This window comes from Delphinapterus leucas, chromosome 17, assembly GCF_059928025.1.
Source record: "Delphinapterus leucas isolate spDelLeu-1000000601 "Yukka" chromosome 17, BTC_Dleu_Yukka2, whole genome shotgun sequence".
NCBI classification, from domain to species: domain Eukaryota; kingdom Metazoa; phylum Chordata; class Mammalia; order Artiodactyla; family Monodontidae; genus Delphinapterus; species Delphinapterus leucas.
Genome location: NC_143145.1, coordinates 15963129 through 15982537, shown reverse-complemented (window position 1 = coordinate 15982537; position 19409 = coordinate 15963129). Strand labels below are relative to the sequence as shown.

The window sequence follows — 19409 nt, the reverse complement described above, 5'->3', positions numbered from 1 at the left end:
CTTATATATATATTTAATACATATAATAATATATAAATATATTTTAAAACTATAAATATGAATTTTTTCCAGGCACCAGGTAAAAGGAAACACAGATGCACAGAAATATATGTATAACTTAATCACTGCTTTACACCAGAAACTAACTTTGTAAATCAACTCTACGTCAGTAAAAAATAGAGTTTTTACCCCCACATATAGTATCTCTCAGCAAGTAGTTACCTTACACTCAAGTCCTAATAAAGTCCCTCTTATTATGGGGAAATCTCTCAATTGCATTACTTTGAGCAAAAATGTATTCTGTGTGTGTTATGTGGCAGGGAGGCTGTACTGAAGAGAAGATAAGTGAGACTGAAATAATCTCAGTTGATCCCATGGTGTACAGTTACAGGGATCCCTGATAGAAACAGTAAAAAAAAAAAAAAAAAAACACAAAGACGAAGGGGGAGCATAACTTCTCGTTCCTTAAGACTGGGCTGTATACAGTGACCTTCCTCCAGAGCACAGTACCCAAAGAGTAATTTTACAATGGAGAAACCTGAGAAACACTGCTTCTGCCAGGTGATCAAGGTCAATCAACAGTCATAACTCACCATGATAGTAAGTAACCTTGATATGATCACTTTACTTCTGTGATCTTCCTCCGCAAAACCCATAATCCCAGTCTAATCATGAGAAAAACAGACTAATTCCAACAGAGGGAGATCTTCCAAAATACCTGACCAGTACTCCTCAAAACTGTTAAGTCATCAGAAACATCCGTTGCTGGATTGTCTTTTTCTTGTTGAGTTTTGAGATAGTATCATATTAAATTACATAATTATATAATAATTATAGTATAGATACTATCTGCAGAAGTAGTATGAAGGTTTTGAATTTTGATGAAATACCATTTATCCAATTTTCCTTTAGTTGCTAGAGTATTTTTTGTGCCATATTTAAGAAATCATCGCCAAATTCAAGGTTGTTTTCTTCTAAGGATTTTATAGTTTTAGCTCTTAAATTTGTCTGTCCTTTATGCCAGTACCACACTGTTTTGTGAATGTAACTTCGTGTAAGTTTTGGAATAAAGGAAGTATGAGTCTTCCAACTTTCTCTTCTTTTTCAAGATTGTTTTGGCCAGTCAGGGTCCCTTGCAGTTCCATTATGAATTTAGGACTGACTTTCCCATTTCTGCAAAAAGGGCCATTGGGACTTTGAAAGGTATTGCACTGAATCTGCGGATTGCTTTGGGGAACATTGCCATTTTAACAACATTAAGTCTTCCAATACATGAATACAGGATCTCTTTCCATTTATTTAGGTCTCATTTAATTTCTTTCAGCAACATTTTTTACTCATGAGTGTACAAGTTTACACTGCCTTGGTTAAATTCATTCCTAGGTGTTCCACTGTCTTAGGTGTTATGTAAATGGACCTGCTTTCTTAGTTTCCTTTTTTGGACCGTTCACTGCTAGTATACAGAAATACAACTGACTTTTATGCTGATAGTCTATCCTGAAACTTTGCGGTATTTACTGGCTCTAACCCATGTTTTGTGGATTCTTTAGGATTTTCTATATATAAGATCATCTGTGAATATGCCTTTTATTTCTTTTTCTTGCCTAATTACTATAGCCTGATTGCACTTTTAAGCAAAAAAATGAGAAAAAGAATTCTAGGTTTGCAATTTCAGCATGGTTTTGAAAGTCTACATAGGAATGTAGATATATTACTTCCCACGTCTGCAGACAGTGTGTCATGAAAAGGACAGGAAGCAGATTAGTCTTTGTAGCTAAAGAATATACACATTTCAGTGTCAACAGCATTTTAAATTATGCACGGTAATAAAACAGATTTTTGCAACTGTTTTGCACTGAATTATTTTAAAATAATTAAGAAACAGAAACAACATTGAGAAGCAATTTTCACCTTTAAAATTTATTACAGAAGCTATAAATATAAAATAAAATCCTAGTTATAAAAAATGCATCTAGAATAAGTTATAATAAACTTCACTAAAAATGAGTACGTGTGTGTGTATGCGAATCCAGGAATATACAGGTACTTAAACGTTTTCAGTGACTTGCATTGCATCACGCATTACATAAGACAGTATCTACTAATTAAGGTATCTGAGTTGAGTTTTAGAAGGCTTTAAATACAATATCCAGATAAAATGACAACAAAAGGCAGTTTAACTCAGAAACTGTATTAGAATCCAGAATCTCTCATATGAGATCATTATTCCCTATTCCCCTCAAAAGAAGTTTCTAACAGAAGCTATTTCACAAACTAATAGTAGAATGTCTCCTAAAAAGGAAAAACATGGGCGGGGGGGAAGGGAGTGAATATGCATGGCAGTGAATGTTTTTATTTCTTTAAGAAAGAAATGTATTTTTGGTATCATTAATACAAAATTTATAATATTTACATAATTGTATATAAAAGGTATCTATAGAATATAACCTAAACACATTTAGAAGGATATAAATAGTTTTCAAATATAAAAATTTCGTGCTATTAAAAAGATGTTTAACAAAGTAGTCATTAATACATTTGTTGTATATATAATCATAAAAGTAAACCGAAAAATATTTAAAATTTTTATTAATCCAAACGAGAATTATAAAAAATGTTTATCTAAAAAGCATTAATTTTGACCTTCAAGTACAGAATTGTGGTGCAGCTAGAAGTTGTTCAAGGGCCCTCCTGCAAATCACTACTCGAACACTAGCTTTTAAGTGAACAGGCGGGGACGCTAAAGGCAGATGGGAGATGGGCACTGAAGAAAACAAAGATGAAAAAGGATGGCAAAGAGACAATGGTTAAATAAGTTTCTAGTCTGACACAATAAACTATTTTTAGGAAGGATAAAATTAAAAGTGCTTAAAACAAAAGAATGTCAATGTCACTAATTACTCTTTTTTTTTTAAAGGAACAGACTGCCCTTAAATATAATAGTGTTTATTTATTTTTACTTGTTGACAGTTTGCTTTATTTATTTATTTATGGCTGTGTTGGGTCTTCCTTTCTGTGCAAGGGCTTTCTCTAGTTGTGGCAAACGGGGGCCACTCTTCATCACGGTGCGCGGGCCTCTCACCATCACCGCCTCTCTTATTGCGGAGCACAGGCTCCAGACGCACAGGCTCAATAATTGTGGCTCACGGGCCCAGTTGCTCCGCAGCATGTGGGATCTCCCCAGACCAGGGCTCGAACCCGTGTCCCCTGCATTGGCAGGCAGATTCTCAACCACTGCGCCACCAGGGAAGCCCACTAATTACTCTTAAGTGCCATAAACATTAGTTATCAAAATAACTTTTATATTAAGAGTTGGCCACATTTTAACTACTGATAAGCACAGGAATACTATACTACAGTGACTCAATGAAAATTCCAATATTTATCAGTTATCTCTGTAATTTATCTTACACATGTACATAAATACCAGAAAAGTTTAAATATTTTTATTTACTATTTTAATCTTTTCCTTAAAGATACAGGATTTCATCTTGCATCAGTTATGTCAGCATGACAAAGGAACGGAATATAAAGAATATTTGGTACCATAACATCATGATCTGGAACAACTGTAGTTTTCTATTTCTTGCTCCATTTTCTAGATAAAGGGTAGGAAGGAAAAATAGTAAGTTTCAATATGGAAAAAAATCAAAGAAACATGACTCCATTGCTGGGGTTTTTTTTTTTGCAGTAAACAACCTTAAGGATATTATTATCCATGTATATACCTGATAGTGAAACAGAAACTTTGTCCAGTGTTTATGACTATCACATAGACTGGTATCACTGATGGGACTTCATTATTTAAACCTCTTTGAAGTAAGTCTGAGATGCTTTCATCTTACATTAAATTCATACAGTTATTAATCAAGGCACTGGTGTACATATAGATATTAATACTTTATATTTTGTAGGTACTACTTTACATGTATATTATTCTGTGTAGGTACCATAGTATACTTTATTAGATATACTAAATACTATATCTATTACATGCTAATAGATATATAGTAGATACCAGTTATATATATATATATATATAAAATACTATATAGGTATCAGCCAAACTCTATTTTAAACATTAGTCCTTGAATGCCCACTGTAAAGCAGGATTAAGTAAAGACAAATAGGTCTATGTTAAGTCTGTCTTAAAAAGGAACTATATATCTTCATCAATATACACACAAAATAGATTTTTCATAGTTTACAGATACTACAGTGCTCCATTGCTTATTAAAGAAACACAAACTCATTTAAGTGCTAGATTTAAAAAAGCACAGAACAGTTATACCTAGAAATAATCCATAATCCACACACTAAAAGATGGTATTTAAAATTTTTTATAATGTGTTAACTTATACATATCAGTTTACCTGAATAAGTGTCGTTTTGTCGTAATCCCCGCGATGCTGATAAATGCACTGGCTGATTACAGCATACAAATTTTCCAACTGAAAAATATTGTATTCTTGACTTTTTCTAACAACTGTCTTCAAAAGATTCTAAAAGAAAACGTAAGTGTTACATATGTGAGAGAAATTCCCTGAGATATTTTAATTTTGAAGATGTGGGGGCATTTTTAGAATACAAGCCAGAGAGAAGGCAGGCCAAGTCATCTAATGAGACACTGCAGCCTCTGATAATGACTCTGACATTCAGCTGTCAGTTAATGTTATCTACATTCTATGACTCTGGCCTCTCATCCTAAAAACTACAGCTGAGGAGGTTGCCAATTTCAATTCTAGCCATACATCACTGGACACAAATTAAAAAATAATCTCAAATTAGACTAACAGGAAAAAAGGCAACATTTTTGCAGAATATTTTATGGCACTATGAGTACATTATAATCAATTCTGTTATGTGAAATAAAAAGAGACAGTACATAAATGACCTCACCACGTCAGGGTTCTTTTCTTACAAAAAGGAATTTCCATCCACTCAGTGTTTTTTTGTCATGACTGAAATGGACTTACTATTGATAAATTTCTGTGATTCTTCAAGTCTGGTCTTACCTTGATATTCCATTACCTCATAGTTAACCACGGTTGCATGTTTTTGTTAAGTAAAAACCAACTAAAATGGCCATATGTAATGGTCATAAAAACAATGTATGGGATCAGTGACATAGATAAGTATGTTAAAAACAATAATACCAACATACTAGCCATCTCCAACCACTGCCTTTATGAAAGTTATTCTATACCAAGTTTATCCTTTCATAAAAGATCATTATTTATTACATGCCAAATTTATGCAATGTACTATTACAACCCCTCTTTTGGTGGGTTATGTTTCTAACCTGCACAATGAAAGCATTATGATTTCAATTTACATACTTTTAATTGCTTATGGTCCACAACAAGTGAGGGTGTAGGCTGAGAAAGAATTGCCAAAGCCTTTTCAACACTGATGAGCTGCTGTTGCTCTACTTGGGAACGTCTAGCTCGAGTCATTCGCAGAACACACATTTCTAGAACGAAAAAATAAATAACTATTATTTGTTTCATAGACATTTTATAATACCTAAAATAAATATTAGGCAGATTAAATAGCAGGACATATTTACTTAGACACAAACCCCTGTTCTGGTTTATTGACTCTGCTGTAAAATTAAGATGCTGCCATTTACACAATCAAAAATTAAGGACAGGGAATTCCCTGGTGGTCCAAGTGGTTAGGAGTCTGAGCTTCCACCGCAGGGGGCACAGGTTCAATCCCTGGTCGGGGAACTAAGAACCTGCATGCCGCACAGCGCGGCCAAAAAAAAAAAAAAAAAAAAAAAAAAAAAATTAAGGACATTTCAGAAATATTTTCTCAAATAGAGTATTTCAAGGGATCCTCAACAGATTAGACTGTCTTCTACTTAGGCATAAAACTCAGAATTTAAGAGCTGGAAGGGGCTTCAGTAATCTCGAATAGGAGTTGCAAACTACTATGCATAGGCTAAATATGGATTTAATTAATCCATAATTAAAGTTTTCTTAGAACACAACCATGCTCATTTTACATATGTGTGTCAATGTGGCTTTTCCAGCAGGGTTGAATAGTTGTGACTATCTGGGCCTTTACAGATAAAGTTTGCCTATCCCTGATCTAGAACAATCTATTCACTGAGAGATGAGAAAAATGAGGCCAAAGAAAGGTGAAGACTTTTCTATGGTCAACATACCTAACTGTTCTAAGAGCCAGGACAAGAACCCAAATCTCCTGACATGGAAACAGGTACCTGTCTCACTAAATAGTGTCCTTTTAAAAAAAGATAATGATAAAAGAAAAAAAAAACTTTGAACCTAACAAAACATACTAAATTATACAGCCAGAGGATTAACATTTAAAATAGACCATTCTAAGATTACTCAAACACACGAGAACTCATTTTAAGGGAGTCCTTGGAAAAGATTTATCTACAGCATATAAGCCACTGAAGAAAACCAGTCTCATTAACTTAGTCAATACTTGTTTTTGACCAAAATAAATTTTTGACCCTGTTACCCTTTTTTTGCTTTGTAAGACTAAATAATGTTTGGCTTTTCCAAAAACCAAACAAATCTAATGCCAAAGGTCCAAAAAGGTGCAGACAGGAAACAATTCTACATGAAAGACTTTGGGAGCAGGATCATTAGAATAAATATAAATAACCTTGGGCTAAACCTACAGTAGGAATAGAGGAATGATGGGGGTGGGTAACAGTTGTTCTACATCACTCAGCAAGAAATCACAGGATAAGAAACTGCTTATCTTGCTTAAAAATGAGAGGGTATCCTGCCAGCTTTTAAAAATTGTATAGCCAAGCACTTTGCTACATGCTTTAGATGAATTACTTTATTCAATCCTCAGAATATCTTATTACCCAGCAACTATCTACCCCAATGTTGCAAATGAGAAAACTGACGCTGATGGGTCAAGAATCTTGACCGAGGCCACAAGCTACTAAGCAGTAAACTACTGTTTGATGCTGTAGTGTGCTTTTAACAACAGTGATTTTACTAGCTCAACAGTTACTAAAGAAAATGCTATTTTTCCTAATTAACTCCTGTACTCTGAAAGACAAGGAAAAAGGAGTAAACTGAGATGGTAATTAACTATTTAAGAACTTTGAATGAAACATCTTTTAAAATTACTAAGTTGCTTGACTGAGACTTACCTTTTGCTTCATTTTCACCAGAAGTATCTGCTATCTGAGAGCTAGAAGCATCTCCATTGCAAGTGATCTTATCTTTCCTCAATTCTGTACATGCTATAGTCTTTCCAGATTCTTCAAGTTGATTTTCAAAACAAGTACTTGAATAATTATCTCCCAATTCCATTTTGCTTTCAGAGTCATTTTGCTGCTTTTCGGCTTCCTCCATTGAAGACTCCCGTGTGTTTCCAGCCGCATTGTGGTCTACGCTTGTGTCTTGATTTTCCTCTGTATCATTCTCAATTTTGTCATCTACGACATTTTGGCCATCATCTTTTGCCCGTGAAATCCTCCTTCGTTTTGTTATGGTGCCTAAGTACCACTTCGACTTTCTGCGGCTTTTTCTCTTCAACGGAGCTTCAAATAATTTAAAGAAAAAGGGTAAGAGAACATTCAACAATTTTTTAAAGTCTAAGTAAGTGGGAGAAAAAAATACCTCCTGCGATATTAAGGGGAGAATCTGAGATATCACCATAGTATTGTATGGTTGGAATACACAAACAAAAGTAGAGAGTTCTGTGAGAAGGTAGAAAGTGGTCAATGGCCTGTCATTCTAAGGAATTTGGATTTTATCTTGAATAATTTTTTAAAAAATCGAATAACTTTAAGGAGGGCAATGACATGACTTGTCTGATGCATATATTACAAAGGTCGCTTTGGCAGTAGTATAAGGAATGAACTGAAGGAAGGGTGAGACTAAAAATAGCTTATACTTCCTGAGTGCTTACCACATAGTAGGAACTCTTCTAAGGACTTTATATGTACTAACTCACTGACATTCCACTTTAACCTGATCAGGTTTGCTACCATTATCGACATCATTTTACAGATGAAGAAACTACAGTATACAGAGATTCAACATTCTGCCTAGACTAGATGCAGTATAACCACACTGCAACCTTATGTTTGGAAGACTCATCCATACTGTTGTATGTACTTGAAGTTTAATAATTTTCACTTTTGTATAATAATCTGTATTTTTCCATATTCTGCTGTTGATCTGCATTGGGTTGCTCCCATTGAATACTGCCTCTATGAACATTCTGTTTAAAAGCATTGAGGAATTATGGCACCAAAATCTGGGAAAACAAATGAATAGCTGAGAGGCTAAGAAGCTGAGGACAGTCTGAAATTCATGGAGCTTAAAGGGCAAAAACTGGAATTAAGAGCTTGCCAAAGAAGAGAGGCCTCAGGAACCCCACAGGATTTGGGTTGGTACTCCATGGAATTATACTCTAAGAATAAAGAGGAACAGGAAACAGACTAGGATTTATAGGAAATAAAAGTCAGTTTCAAATCAAGTCATACCACAATTAGATTGTGACCTGAGAGGTGACAGGTAAACTGGGATTGCAAGTGGTACTTTATTGCAAGCCTGGATTTATTTCAAGAATGAAAAGTTGCCTTACTGTTAATGAAATCAACATAATTCGCTGCATCAATATAGACAAAGGAAACTGATGGAAAAAGTAAACAGCATTAGAGGAGAATAAAGGCTATAGTTTCGCAAGTAAAAATTACGTAAGTGCACTTACCAGGAGTGCTGCAAGCCACAGGAGTACTGGGGGTCTTCAGCTTTTCATTTTTCTCTGGATCTGGTCTTCTTTCACCAGCAGGAGTGGAATTTTGCTTTGGCATTACATGGTAGTAAGATGGGGCATATTTGGAAGAGCTACAACCTTATAAACAGACATGTGGAATATCAAATCAAATTTCCAGATTTGAAAATTACAACAATTAATTAAAAGGACTCAATACATCTAAAGCATCTTTTTCTGATACCAAATCATTTTCCTACCTCTCTTCTTCCTAGATTCCTGAATTTCTTCACAAAGCCGCTCAAAGTCTTCATCAAGTTCTTCTTTAATTATTGCATAGGCAGTATCTCTTAAAGCACAGGCTCTGTGTCTAATAAGACGATCTATGGAATGAAGAAAGAATTTTAAAATGTTTTCGTTTTGCTAATGTAACAAAAATTAACACCATATGTTGGGCTAAGATTATAGCTGTTACAATTCCTTTTTTACTTCTACCATGAATAGTAAAAGTTACTGGAATTGTGTTATTTCTGTTTTTGATGTTAATCTAATGTTCTGGACATCTGATTCAACATGGCAGACTCAACGTAATTTCATTGCCCTGTGCTATCCAGATCCCTTTGAAATACCAGAGAAAACATAAGAATCAATCAGTAGCAAAACTAAACAACATAATGACACAAAAACAGCAAGGAAGGCTATCGGTGTCATGAGTGAACCAGGGATGTAAAACAATTTTGGAAGAGATATAGAGGATGTTATTACATTGACAGGGAAACTAAACAAAGACAATGAAACAGCAACCCTACATGGGAAACACTAGAAAAAAATCCAAAACTGAGCCTAAGCACTGTAAACTGGAAAATGCCTTGAGGCAACAGGCAGATAATAAGTGAATGCAAATTTGCTTGAACGGCTGGATCAGTCCCCCTCACAGGGCAGTAGGCTGCAAAATTCACACAATATTCAGTTTATAGTTGACAGGAACAGCTATAATAACAGAAGGGATGTTGCTGGGGGCTTCTAACATGGCCTGAAGAAAGGCCAGGCGACGTTCATTGGTTCCTGGAGTGTGGCAGCTTCGGCAAAACCTTGGAATCTGTCACAATGCACATCACTCTCAGGCCCTGCATCTACAGACTCAGAAATTGTGGAGGTGAGGCCCAGCAAGCTGCATCTTAACATGTCCCGCAGGAGATGCTGATGGTAGCTAAAGTGTGAACACCACTGCTCTAAAGTAATTTTAGGTTGTCACAGTGGACGAAAAGGGAAGCAGCGGCAGTATGACTGCAATGAAACAGAAAAAGCCCTCTTCCTCCAGGATAAATGCTTCCTTCTTTCTACAGTTAAGGGGTATTCCCAACATGGTAGGCTGTTTCCCACTGCTTACCTCCAGAACTCTGAACTACGGGATAAAGTCTAGGGAAGGTGTGGGCAGAAGACTGGCAAGGGAAGAACAGTGAACTTTTAAATTGTTGAGGAAACGCTTAGTGGTGGAAATCAATCTAATTCATAAGGACTACAAATTTAAAAACAGAATGCCAATGTACTGGAGGAGAGAGCCAACGCAGGAAATAGAACTATTAAAAAAAATTATCCACTAAGACAGTTAAGGGCACAGCATCCATAAAGCAAGAATAGGAAGCTAGGAAAAAGCACCTGAGAGAATATTTTTTGGAAATGAACACGTTTACAACAAACATATAGATATTTGAATATATCATTATAAATATGAACAAATATATCACTTAAAAATCCTTCACTTTATACATTTTATTTAATGGACTGGGTATGTGAGGTAGAACGTGAATGCATTCTACGCATAGAAAAGATCTGGAAAGATATTCCCAAACTTAACAGTGTCCACCCTCGGAGAAAGGAAATGGGTGACTTAGTTTTTTAAGTATTACTGTTAGCAAGAATTATGCTATATTACTTTTGTAATAAAATTTATAATGGTCTTAACTGAGAAAATCCTTTCAAACATTTTATTACAGAGAGCTTTAATTTTTCTACTTTGAGAAAGAACATTGATAAACAAAGGAAACAAGCTAAGTTGTTATACAATTTTGTGTTTCATTAGAGGCTATATCATATAATTGTTTTGGAGTGAAAGAAACCTGCATTTGAATTCTGCCTCTGCCACTTCCTGATAGTATGACCTTGAGTAAGTTTTTTAACCTCTCTAAACTTCCATTTTTCTCAACTGTAAAATGAGGATATCGTTGTTGAGGACTGAATGGCACTGTGAATATAAAATGCTTATAATATAGCACCTAGTATGAAATCACCCGCCACTAAGCATTAGCAGCCCCCATTCCACCCTCTGGGGAAGAAAAACAAAACCAGTAATGCTCACCTCCAGGATCTTTATCTGGATTGTATTCTAAAGCATTACTGCAGATTAGATCGATATCACTCAAATAGTCTTTCACAGTCAGATACTTGTGGAGATCAATTTTACTGATTACAGATGAAAGGTCCATTGGTTGCTTTATCACAGTGACATAATCAGGAACCTAAAATTCAAGCAAATGACCAAATCACTAAATTAACTCTGAACAGTAAAAAATTTGAGTCAAGTTTTTCTACCAGGCAAAATAAGGGAGAGAGAATAAATACATAAGATATAATGAAAATATATTAATACAAAACTGTGACTCTATTTAAGGCGAGTTTTGTTTTGTATTCATTCTTATTCTTGGGCACCTATATCTCCAGTAACATTCTAAACCTCTTTCCTCATCCAAATGCCACCCACCCTTCAATGTCAATTTAGGACCTCATTCTTAACTGTGTAGGTCACAGTAATATCATGTAGCGTTAAGACATTCTCAAATTACTTCTACAACATTTGAGTTGGGCAAAGTTAATTGTCTATGCTCTGCAGGAAAGGAAAATGCTTTACGTAGCTCTTGAAGCCTCTATGTGCTTAGGATACTACTTGGTATGTTTCCAAATACAGAAAACAAGATCACAGTATACAGAGGGAACCACATAAACTAGTCAAATAGTCTCTAATTCTGAAGCATTTTGATCCAAAGATTAAATTAATACCTCATCAGGGTCAACAGGTTTAGTAAATATTCTGAATCGCTTGTCAATAGCAAGCCTATGTGTAACATTTCTTAAAAAAATCCTTAGTTCTCTAAATGTATCTTCTTCTTGTTCTTCTAGTCGTTTCACTTCTTCTGCTGTCAATGGTTTTGGTTCAGGTGGTGGTGCTACAGGGAGTACCTCCAAGGCCTGCAAAACTTTACATGAATGGAAGATTTTAGTTACCACTCTCCCACCGTATCAAGGGTAATAAACAATTCAGTACACAAAGTAGACAAGCTCTCAGGGATTATCCTCCTTGTATTTGCCAGGAATCAGAGGATTTGGAATACTAAACAGCTACCATAATCTCGACCTCTACAACACCCCCAGCAATAATCGCTAACTTGTAATTTGGAGTGCTAATTCCTAAATCATTACCATTTTAAGATCATTTAAGAGGCTATTAAAATTTTGAAAATGCGTATTTCCAAGACAAGAATATTCTAATTTTTTAAAAAGTCATTTTTACTAGTTAATTTTTAAACTAACAAAAAAATTGTGGTATGTTTCAAATATAACAAAAATTTAATTTTGTTTAAACAGATATGCACTAATAAGTAATAAGGATAAAAAAGGGAATATGAGAGTGCTGCCCCAATAAGCTGGCAATCAATTAAGGGAGTAAGAGACATAATTATAACATCACTGTAATATCATATTAGTAGTATGAAAAAAGTACAGTGCATCATAAAGGTAATAAATTAATTTTGTCTAGATGTTAGGGAAGAAATAATAAGTTATACTAGAAAGAAGTATGAATGAAATTATGAAAAGACACAATATGCTGTATATGGTTTAAAGATAGAGTGCTTTGGAAGGAAAAAGGTGGGGGAGAGAAAAGTGCCAAAGGTGTGCTTGGAAAGACAGATTGGGGCTATGCTATGAATTCTAGCCCCAATTCCACATAGATTAGGGCTATACTATGAAAGGCCTTGTATGCTTCAGGAACTTTATTCTAGGGACTTCCCTGGTGGCCCACTGGGTAAGACTCTGAGCTCCCAATGCAGGGGGCTGGGATTCAATCTCTGGGAACTAGATCCCGCATGCACACAGCAACTAAGAGTCTGCATGCTGCAACTAAGACCCGACGTAGCCTAAATAAACAAACAAACAAATAAATAAATAAGAACTTTAGTCTATTTTAATGGGAAACATAGGGATTTTAAGAGGTAAGTAAGAGGTATCAACCTCAACTGAGGTTTTGAGCTTCTGATATTAGAAGATGGCAATGCCATTAACTGATATTTCATTTCCACTTTCTCAAAATTATTACATATTAACTTTGATACAAGAACTAACCTGCTTTCTTTTTTGATATAGGAGGCTTAGCAGCTTGCTTTAGAATTAAATCTTCAAAAAATTGTGTCCGTTCTTCTTTATTAGGCAACTGGACATTAAAAATTTCTCCATAATCATGGATAAATAATTCTTGTACCTTAAAAAAGAAAACAGATGCATTTTATATACATATGTATGTATACACACACATTACTATGTATCAATCATTCAATGCCACAGTAGGTTACTGTACACGTTTTTAATGACAATCTAAATTGTGTAATAAAGAAATAATTTCTTAAATCTTTTACTTATATTGAATTTATGCATTATATAAACCATGTATGCAATAGATAAGGAACTAAAAACATGGGATCTTCTTTAGAACTCAAGGCTCCAAACTATAATTCATACAATAACTGATATGGTGATATTTTACTTAATGGGTTTTGTTGAGATCAAGTAATTCACCTTCACAACCCAAAGTGAGATATGAGAATGAGTGGTTCTTCAGTAAGAATAAAGGCTGGAAAATAATAAGTATTGGTAAGGATGTGGAGAAGTTAGACCCCTTGTGCTGGTAGGAATGTAAAAGGGTGCAGCCACTGTAGAAAACAGTATGATGGTTCCTCAAAAAGTTAAACACAAAATTATCATGTAACCCAGTATATTCAAAAAAACTGCAAGAAAAAAAATAAAAGACTCAACAGATACTTGTATACCAATAATCATAGCAGAATTATTTACAGTAGGCAGGAGGTAGAGACAATCCAAATGTTCACCACCAGATGAAGAGATAAAGAAAATGTGGTATGTACTTACAATGGAATATTATTCAGCCTAAAAAGGAATGAAATTTGAACACCTGCTACAACATGGATGAACAATGAAAACATTATGCTAAGTGAAATAAGCCAGTCACAAAAGGACAGATACTTTATGTTCCACTTATATGAGGATACCTAGAATAGGTAAATTCAAAGAGACCGGAAGTTACTAGAGGTTTCCAAGGGCTGGGAGAGGAAGGAATGGGGAATAATTGTTTAATGGATACAGAGTTTCTGTTTGAGTTGATGAAAAAGCTCTGGAAATGGATAGTGGTGATGGCTGCACAACATCATGAACGAACTTAAAGCAATGTACTTGATGTCACTGAACTGTACACTTAAAAATGGTTAAAATGGTAAATTAGGTATATTTTACCACCAAAAAAAGAATAAAGGCAAAACAGGTCTCAAAAGGATGTTTCTAAACAAACCTCTAGATCTTTCCAAGAATTATTAGAGGATGATAATGTTTATTCCTTGTATGATGTTTGGGTACTTTGTTCAGACTACCTATGATACAGAGAAATTTACATTCACAGCTTTTGCATTTTCTGCTTTGTAGGTTCTTCCATGCTCCAAACTTATGACGACTACATACACAACATCATTTATGAAATAAGTCTCTCCTTTTGCTAATCCATTCACTAAACTACTATGTATACAAGAGTCTACTAATGAACTGTATTACATTAATTTGTCATTTCTGGCCCAAATGCACAGTTTTAATCACTAACATTGTGGTATGCTTTACCATATTTGGAGGGCTTTTTCAAAATTTTCTTGGAAATTCAAGAACTTTTTTTTAGCCATGCCACGTGGCATGCAGGATCTTAGTTCCCCAACCAGGGACTGAACCTGTGCCCTGTACAGTAGAAGCACGGAGTCTTAACCACTGGACAAGCAGCGAAGTCCCTCAAGCAGTTTCTTCTTCTACATTAAATTTTAGAATCTATTTTGTTGATATTTCTATTGCAGTTTGTACCTTTTCCCCCTTTCTGGTGGCCTGGAAGTTGTCTGCTGTATTTCTATTCTTTTATTGTTACAAGTTTTAACAGACATATCTCTAAGCTTCTTTTCCTACCAAACTGTGAAGTTAATAATATCTACATATCAGATACAAATCTGAATGTGCTTTTACTTCCTCATTCTCCTTCACTATGTCCTTCCTGCCGTTTTGAGTTCAGAACCAAGATCAACTTAGATTTACAGTCCTTAAAAAAATGTTACTAGCACAGTTTTGTGATGAGTTTTACTGTTTTCTTTGCTCACTGCTTCTTATATGCAACTTCTGCAAAATAAAAAAAATCCAAGAGGAGAAATAATCCCTTAATAATTATTTCAGTCAGGGGTTTATGGGTAATAGTTTCTTAGGCACTGCATGTTCAAAAACATCTTTATTTTGTTCTTTCACTCAAATGCTAACTTTGCTGGGAAGAAAATTACAGGTGCAAAATTATTTTCCTTCTAACTTTGAAAATATTGCTCAGTTGCCTCCTTAGTAGCTGGTATTATACCAGTGAGAATGTAGAAGCAATTTGATTTTCAGTCCTTTCTAGTAATGTTTTATTCTCTTGGAAGATTTTTAGATTTTTCTCTATACTTTTGGAGTTCTGAAATTTTATCTAGATGTGGGCCTTTTTATACCCATCAGTTAGAACAGGGGACCTTTTAAATCTGAACATTATGGTATTCTTTAATTCTATGAAATGTTCTATTATGTGACCATTTTTCTCTTGTACATTTTTCTCCTCCCATAAATCCCATTAAACAGATGTTAGACCTGAATCTATGTCCTCTGTTTCCTTTAACTTCTTCCTCACTTTTCAAATCTTTGTCTTGTTTTTATTATTTACTATAAGAATTTCTGATCTCATGATCTTCCATCTTGCTAATTCACTCTTATCTGTGTTTGCTTCTTTTTAGCCCTGTGGGGTTTTTTATTTGGGGGGAGTTATTTCATGTATAATGTCTTCAGTTGGTTCTTTTCCACAACAATCTGTTGCTGATGCATGGATATGATTTTCCATGGAGCTGTCCTTCCTCAAAAGCTTACTTATAAATTTATCTTTGCCTTTGAAATCTTCAACTGTCCACAGATGCCTTTTCTGTTTATTCTAGCTTCTACTTCCAGTGATTATGAAAGAAGCTTGCCTATGTTAGACACAGAATGTGCCTGTAATTTGTCTTCTGGGCACAGGGTCTCCCTACTTCTCCCATTCAGTACCTATACATAAGTCACTGCTCTGCCACACTAGTCCTTGGGCCCACCTTCACTGCTCTAGCTGAGGACAAACAACTCAGCTGACTGCTGTCTGGCATGGCCAGAAGTGAAGAAAGCCAAAAAATCCAAAGTTGTCCAAAGGCTCTTTCAATTCCCTCCTAGCACCGAACCAGAGCTAGAAACCACTCCCATCTTTCAAAGCAGTCCTTTCATGCACATGCTTTAAAATGTGGTTACCTGTACCAATCTAATCCCCACTGCTTGTCTTTCACGATTCATCAAAGTTTCTAATCCACTGATGACTTTCTTTCTCATTTTTCCATACTGCTGTGTTGTTAGGGTCCACTAGTACTCATACATATAGATACTCTGACTGCAGTTTTGAGATGGACAAACTTTAATGTAGCTAATAATGGTATACACAGTACTTCTCACATATTATAGCCCAATGCTATATAGACAATATCACTGGATCACTAAGGACTACATAGACTATATAAGGCTCAAAGCGGACTTGCTTATTTGCATCCACATAGACTATTCATTTTATAAAATGAGCAATTCCTGGTCCAGTGCCCATTCCACCCTACAGTACAGTGTGATACTGGGATACTGTACTCAGTTTACAGTGATATGCTTAGGAAATATTACCATAAGAAAACAAAGAAGCTATCTTAAAAAAAATTTTTTTTGAGTACAAAATTCCCACATTCTTTTTTTTTCTTTATTTTTTGCTGTACGCGGGCCTCTCACTGTTGTGGTCTCTCCCGTTGCGGAGCACAGGCTCCGGACACGCAGGCTCAGCGGCCGTGGCTCACGGGCCCAGCTGCTCCACGGCATGTGGGATCTTCCCGGACTGGGGCACGAACCCGTGTCCCCTGCATCGGCAGGCGGACTCTCAACCACTGCGCCACCAGGGAAGCCCCAAAATTCCCACATTCTTGATAAAGTTATCCAAGATTAAACTGATGACAGCTTTTCAACCTCCCTACATCTTTATAAAGTTCAGCTAGTTTGCCTTACTTATTACCAAGAGTATAAACTTATCTTTGTTTTAAACTTTGAAATAATTAACAAAGTTTCAATTGACAGTGCGTACAATAAATCGATGGTTAATGGGGCTACTAAATAGCAATTCTTTACTCTGCTAATCAGAACATTGCTAAGTACTTAATTCATTCTGAGTACAGCCTTTCAAAAGGACTATAAAGAGAAAGACATTCAAGAGAGTGACTAGAATTTTGAAGAAACTAAAAATATGTGTGACGTGTAGCAGAGCCTGCTATTATCACACTCCATGTTCTCTTCCTTTTGGGCACACTGCTATATCATATTTCCTGGTCTCCCTTGTAGTTAGGTATGGCTATGTGAGTTTTAGCCAATGGAATGTGAAAGGAAATGATATGTATCACTTTCAGACCAGGCACAAGAAGGCCAATCCTTTCAGCTGGGTGGAATGAAAGTAACCTGGAAAGTCACATGATGAAAATGAGAAAGCTCTCTCAGCCTGAGTGTCTGGTATGACTACATGGTGGAGGGTGGACCCGCCAATCTAGTCATCTGCCTGGTATTGTTAAGTGAGCAAGAAATAAACTTTTATTGTATTTAATATTCCTAAGGAATATACCTTATCATAGAAGAAGAAATTTTTAGTGTGAAGAAGACTGGGTCAGAGTGAGGAGATAGAAATGAACACAAAACCATATTCAAACATACAAAGAGCTTGTCATGATGAAGACAGAATAGACGGGCTCTCTATTTTATGTGGGAAACAAATGGAGATTAAGAAATGGAAGCCTCTCAAAATAAGTTGATTTTTCTAAGGAGTCAGAACTAACAAAATGAATTGTGAAGGTGTTCTATACAAAAGAAAGACTTAGAGTCCAGAACTAGATGACTAAAGTAGAAAACTTTAAGGACTCTTCCCACCCTAAGAATCTGTAATTAATATATACTTAATGTTCATTTCCCAATTTATTTAAGTTTTAGTTGAAGAATTAACAACTACAAAACTGCCATCAGGGACACAATCTGGTCCTTTGATAACTCCCTGACATCATTTCCTTCTACTCTGTCCTTTATTCACTCTGTTCTAGCCACTCTAGACTTTCTGCGATTTTTCCAACACACCACACTCTTCCTTCAGGGCTTTCGCACTTGCTTTTCCTCTGCCAGGAACCTCTGTCCCTCAGATACTCAAATGGGTCACTACCTTACCTTCTCCAGGTATTTGCTCAAATGTCATCTTCTTGGTGAGGCTAACCTAGTGGATTTAACACTGTGGCCCTACCACACTCTTTTGGCATTGCTTAGCTAAATTTTTCTCCATACTGGTAGGTTGGTATTATACTTTATTTTTGTTTGTCTCTCCCTCAACTAAAATGTAAGCCCTAGAAGGATACAGATTTTTCTCTATATTGTTCAATGCTATATTCCCAATGCCTATAACCATGTCTGTCACAGAATAAGTGCTCAGTAAATATATTTAAAATAAAATATTTGAATTATCGTCCTACTAATGTTCTAAAAACACACACACAAGACTACAACATGCTTATTATGTATTCTGGGGACGGAGAGGTGGAAAAACGTCCCTGATTTCACGTACTTTACATTATGCTAGTAGAGATAGAGTCAAACGAATTAATATTTAATGTCAAGTAGTGATAAAAACAAAGCAGAGTAAGGGAGAAGAGAGTGATAGGCAGAGGTGTTACTGCTGTAATTGAGAAACTGATCAGGAAGACCTCTGAGGTGATATCTAGGCAGACATCTGAGAAAAATAAAGGATCACATCTTTATTTTCTATGTATCTAGGAGAAGAGTATTACAGGCAGAAGCAGAATGAACTTTGTCACTGGTAGTTGTCTAAATTGGCACAAATTTGAAGGACAGTAATTTGGTACTATCAAAAATGTCAAATGTGCATACTCTTTGGCTAAGCTATAGTTATTCCACTTTTAGGAATGCATGTTAAAAAAATCCACATAGTAATGCTCATATAATTTAAAACCCAAGAATGCTCACTGTAGCAGTTCAACAGGAAAAAAACTGGAAAATAACTAAAATCCTATTAATAAGGATTTGGATAAATAAATTATGGTATATCAAGAAAACAGAAAAAGCTATGCTGCTCTTGAAAGAAATAAGACTTATGTATTAAAAAACACATAAGATATATAAAGTAAGTTACAGAATAGTATGCATCATATTCCATTTAGAGAAAAAAAATTTACAATATGGTCTTACAATATACATACACA

General features: G+C 35.4%; 1 protein-coding gene across 2 annotated transcripts in view; it reads right to left on the bottom strand.

Moving 5' to 3' along the window:
* Window positions 1-1893: 1893 nt before the first annotated feature.
* The window catches only part of ATAD2 (ATPase family AAA domain containing 2), a 72814-nt gene continuing 55298 nt past the window's right edge, over window positions 1894-19409 (bottom strand). For both annotated transcript variants that reach the window (XM_022554018.3, XM_022554019.3), the window contains exons 20-28: window positions 13120-13255; window positions 11779-11975; window positions 11081-11240; window positions 8982-9104; window positions 8719-8862; window positions 7148-7540; window positions 5340-5473; window positions 4374-4502; window positions 1894-3598 (exon numbers count right to left, since the gene is read on the bottom strand). In XM_022554018.3, coding sequence (XP_022409726.2) covers window positions 3554-3598; window positions 4374-4502; window positions 5340-5473; window positions 7148-7540; window positions 8719-8862; window positions 8982-9104; window positions 11081-11240; window positions 11779-11975; window positions 13120-13255 — 1461 coding nt within the window. In that variant the 3' untranslated portion in view covers window positions 1894-3553. The remainder of the gene's footprint in view (window positions 3599-4373; window positions 4503-5339; window positions 5474-7147; window positions 7541-8718; window positions 8863-8981; window positions 9105-11080; window positions 11241-11778; window positions 11976-13119; window positions 13256-19409) is intronic.